The sequence below is a fragment of the Hylobates moloch genome, unplaced genomic scaffold (genome assembly GCF_009828535.3).
Source record: "Hylobates moloch isolate HMO894 unplaced genomic scaffold, HMol_V3 SCAFFOLD_14, whole genome shotgun sequence".
NCBI lineage: Eukaryota > Metazoa > Chordata > Mammalia > Primates > Hylobatidae > Hylobates > Hylobates moloch.
Window position 1 is genome coordinate 69,500,439 of NW_026652289.1, and position 5,086 is coordinate 69,505,524.

Sequence of the window (5,086 nt, forward strand, 5' to 3'; positions counted from 1 at the left end):
TGCACAGGAAGGAATAACTTCTTGTTGGAAAAAATCAGCTTGTGTTAATTAAACATTTAGTGACTAAGAGTTCTGATTTAGGCTGTGGTATCAATTTTTGTGACTAAAACTTGACTATCTCTTCCTCAGAATGGGTTGGGTTCAACTCATTGACTATTAAATTTCTGAAAATAGAATTAATTGTGGTCTTTAGTTATAGAAAGTACACGTTGGGGCAGTAGCCTAGAACAGGGTTTCTTAGTTTTGGCACTACTGGCATTTTAGGCCAGATAATTCTTTTTTTGGGCAAGGGTAGGTGAGTGTCAGTCCTGTGCATTATAGAATATTTACCCTGGCCTGGCTGGGTGCAGTGGCTCATGCCTGTAATCCCAGCACTTTGGGAGGCCAAGGTGGGCGGATCACGAGGTCAGGAAATCGAGACCATCCTGGCTAACACAGTGAAACCCAGTCTCTACTAAAAATACACAAAAAAATTAGCTGGGCATGGTGGCGGGCGCCTGTAATCCCAGCTATTCGGGAGTCTGAGGCAGGAGAATGGTGTGAACCCGGAAGGTGGAGCTTGCAGTGAGCCGAGATTGTGCCACTGCACTCCAGCCTGGGCGACAGAGCGAGACTCCATCTCAAAAAAAAAAAAAAAAGAATATTTACCTTGGCCTCTGCCCACTAGATACCAATAGCATTACCTATCTCTCCCCCAGTTGTGACAACCAAAAATGTTCCTAGACATTGCCAGATATCCCCTAAAACATCAAAAGATTTTTTGTTTTGTTTTCAGCTTATGACTGGAATTAAATTCCCTCAGACTAATATCACTTATTATCACCCATGATAAGAAGTTCTGATTGACATTTACATATGTGATTAATAAGAGTAAGAAAGCAATTACTAATAATTATAAATACTTTGCTGGCAACAATTTTCAAATCAAAAGATTCTGATAATTAAAAGTTTGGAAATCTATAATAGGTGCTGTACTAGTTATTTATTGATGTAAATCAAAGTGCTCCGAAACCTAGCAGCTTAAAACAATGAACATTTATTTATTTATTTATTATAGAAATGAAGTCTCACTGTGTTGCCCAGGTCGGGCTAAAACTCCTGGGCTCGAGCAATCCTCCTGCCTTGGCCTCCCAAAGTGCTGGGATTCCAGGCACGAGCCACCACACCTGACCCAGTGAACATGTATTATTACAGTTTCTAAGGTCAGAAATCCAGGAGTATCCTAGCTGGGTACTTCTGTCTCATAGCCTTTTGTAAGGTTGCAGTCAAGTTGTTAGCTGGAATGCAGTCATTCCAAGGCACAACTGGGACTGGAAAATCCACTTCAAACCTCATTCAAGTGGTTATTGGCAGGTGTTGGGTCCTTGCTGGATTTTGGCCAAAGGCTTCAACTCCTCACCAAATGGGCCTCTCCATACGGACCATCCACAACATGGTGGGTAGTTTGCTTCCCTCAGAGTGAAAAATCCAAGAATAAGAAAGAGCATGCCCAAGAAAAAAAGCCATAGTCTTTTTTACATCCGACTCTCAGAAGTGACATTGCATCACTTCTGTCATATGCCATTGGTTACACAGATCAAACCAAGTACAAAATGGTAGTGGACTGTGAATATCAGGAGGTGGGGATCAGTTGGGGCCACTGGGTGGCTAGCTATCACAGATGCATGTGGGATTGTCCACCAGGAGTGCCTTTCTTAGGAATGCCCTTCTCCCTCCCAATTTATCTGGATAACACAGGGACAGACATTTTTTTAAACATGAGCTTGCTCCCCACCCTCAACATTTGCTTTGAGAGTGAATGCCTGATTTGAACTGGGCTAATTGCAGATCTTCTGGATTTTTAGATGTGGAGCATAGCAAATCAAGTAATTCTCATTTAGGTGATCAAAACTCTGAGATGTAAAACTTAGGAGCTGTCATTGGCCATATTTTCTACCATGAAAAGAAAGCCAACTTGCCTCCAAAAAGGAAAATGAGGCTAATACATAGAGAAAACCTTGAGACCAAGGCTGCAGTGAGGTGTGATAGTGCCACTGCACTCCAGCATGGGCAACAAAATAAGACCCTGTCAAAACACACACATACACACACACACACACACACACACACACCCCAGAAAAAAAAGCCCTAAAAACTTCAGACTGGTGAGAGCGATCATAGCTGGTTCTAATTAACTCTGAGTCCCAGCAATATGCCTGCCTTCCTCACAGCTTGGATGATATGGCAATGTCCTTCCAGTAAACTCCCCTTTTGTTTTAGTTAGTTTAAATTAGGTTTCTGTCCATTTCATCCTAAAGTCCTTAACTATTCAAAAATGCTACAATAATCTATTTCTGATGCCATAAATGTCCTATCCTTCTTATACTTACAGGAATATTTTTTAGTAACGTAGTAATTTTTAAATTCCTATCCTCACACATCTTCAGAGGTTTCGCACAGTGTATATGTGCAATTAACTAAACACTAACAGTGATATTTTTCTGCACTAGTTTATTTTACACAGATACATAGCCATTAGGCAAAGATTATGAACTCATAGAGTACAGTAATAGTGCTTCAAGAGCTCCTAAATGACCATGATTAAAATATCTTTAAAGATACTATCCTATTTTATGTGCTTATATTGATAGTTAATTTATTAACTGTGAATTTATTATTTTTTATTAAAAATGATTAAACAAGATACATGGATATCCTGTTGATCTTGATGGTATGGTGTTCTAAATTCAGTCATCCTTGAGCTTTATCAGAATTTTTTTCACACAATATTTACTTTTAAATTAGATTTCAATTTAGTAAAAGCCACAAACACTTGTGTAACACATAAAATGTAATCATTTAAAAAGTAAGCAATAGATATCAAGTTAATATTGCTTAGTCATAGAGTCCTTAAGCTGTCTCCATTCTAGGCAGTGTTTTTTTATATGACTCATATCTGTTTTGGATAACTAATTGACATCAAAATTACTCTCACCCATGATCTTTGTTGACTGAGCAGTAACATTGATTTTTCATTAATTTTTTTTGTCAAAAGAATCCTGTTCCAGTGTTAGCAGTGCAGGAAAGTGTTGCCTGCTGAAACAGGAAAGATGAACTGTTTGTACTGTTAGTAGCTAGTTGGATGGATAGTTCTAAGTGATTACCCTCTAAGCTAGATACACTTCCCAGTTATTTTGGTCTAAGTACTTTTATGTTCTAGCCCCAACCTAGACTTCACAATCTCAATAATTAAAGCGACTTTAATCCACACTTTAATCTTTTAAAAGGTGGCAGAAAGTTGTGGGACGGGAAGAGGAGGTGTTCCCTGATAATTATAAGGTTTCATGGAGAATCTTCTCACTGGTATTATTTCTTCTTTTTACTTATTTTCTAAAAACATTCTTTAGAAATCTTAAGTCTAATAAATCAAAGACACTGAAAGGCAAATAGTATGAGAGGGTTTCAAGTATATATCTATATATGTTTATTTTATTTTATTTTGTAAATTATATATCAATTGATGCCATGAAGAAATTCCTTGGGGAGTTACATTATTTCATTCCTGGAAGCTCAGGATATTTGGCATATCATGTTCAAAATGAAATTAATATGTCTGCTATAAAAAAACAAATTGAAGAGGAAATATTAAATTGTAAATATCTTGGCATTTATTTTTTATAAAATATTATTGAAATGTACATAACGTAAAATGCTCCCTTTTGGTACTGGGGGATAGAGAAATGGGAAATAATTTTTCTGTTTCTCAAAATATGTCTTTAGGAAATTCAGAATCATTTTGGTTCTGTGTTTTGACATTTGGGCTGGATTTTTTTTCCCCTAGCTTATAACAATATGTTCAAATATCCTAAAGGCACACTTGTTAAGGAGTAATTGTCATTAAAATACATTTCATGAGAAGTCTCAATCACAAACTCTCCATCTCTCAATCCTCCTCCTCCTCTCTCTCTGTCTTCCTCTTTCTCACTTTCTCTTTTCTCTCTCTCTTTCTCTACTCCCCTTCTCTCTCCCCTGTCTCTTTCTGTCTGTCGAATGATCTTTTGGCTTTAACGTTCTATTAATTATATTTTTTCTAGATTGAATACTGTGAATGCTAAGTTTTATTATTCTGGTCATCTTACTTTGATTTAAAAAATTAGGATGCAGCCAGGCACAGTGGCTCATGCCTGTAATCCCAGCACTTTGGGAGGCCAAGGCGGGTGGATCACGAGGTCAGGAGATCGAGACCATCCCGGCTAACATGGTGAAACCCCGTCTGTATTAAAAATACAAACAGAAATTAGCCGGGCTTGGTGGCGGGCGCCTGTAGTCCCAGCTACTCAGGAGGCCGACACAGGAGAATGGCATGAACCTGGGAGGCGGAGCTTGCAGTGAGCTGAGATCGCACCACTGCACTCCAGCCTGGGCAACAGAGTGAGACTCCATTTCAAAAAAAAAAAAAAAAAATAGGATGCTAGTGGAGTTCTGAATTACTGTCTCTGACTTGAAACATATAGAGAAAAACATTTTAATAATTCACATATCATGTTGGATGGTTTCTGATAATATTTCTTTTTTTTTATTATACTTTAAGTTTTAGGGTACCTGTGCACAACATGCAGGTTTCAAAAGTGACTTAACATAAACAGACTATGGGTGTTATGTCTTGTTAGATGAGCCTGCAAGTCACCTCAGAATCACAGTTCTAGAAAGGACCTTAAAGAACGAGTCCAGTTCACTTATTGTTTTTAATGAGGAAATAAGGACCTTGAGAAGATGTCTTACTTAGGGGGACTAACGGGGGGCCAAAACAATTGGAACACAACCCTCTTGATTTTCTAGGCAAGTGCTTCCCCACTCTCCCAAATAGCATATGCTGTAGCTTCTGTGCCAGGTACAATACGACTGCAGATCCTCAAAGCAGACCCAGAAACAAGCCAGCATGCTTGTCTTTTAAATAAGCTGAAATAGTGAGGCAGAAGAAAAGGAAAAATCAGTTAGGCAGACCACTAAGGCTAGTCCTCTGAGAGACAGCCTGAAAAAATCACAGCTACAGGCATAAATAGAGCAGCCTGGGGAAAAACCAAATGGCAGCTGCACTGATAAGAAA

General features: G+C 38.4%; 1 protein-coding gene across 1 annotated transcript in view; it reads left to right on the forward strand.

Annotated features, from left to right (window-relative positions):
* TERB2 (telomere repeat binding bouquet formation protein 2) overlaps positions 1-3,615 on the forward strand; it is a gene marked incomplete at its 3' end in the record, with an annotated part of 18,779 nt that extends 15,164 nt beyond the window's left edge. The window contains 1 exon segment of the mRNA XM_058427201.1: positions 3,492-3,615. Within this exon segment, the coding sequence (XP_058283184.1) occupies positions 3,492-3,615 (124 nt within the window).
* Positions 3,616-5,086: the final 1,471 nt, after the last annotated feature.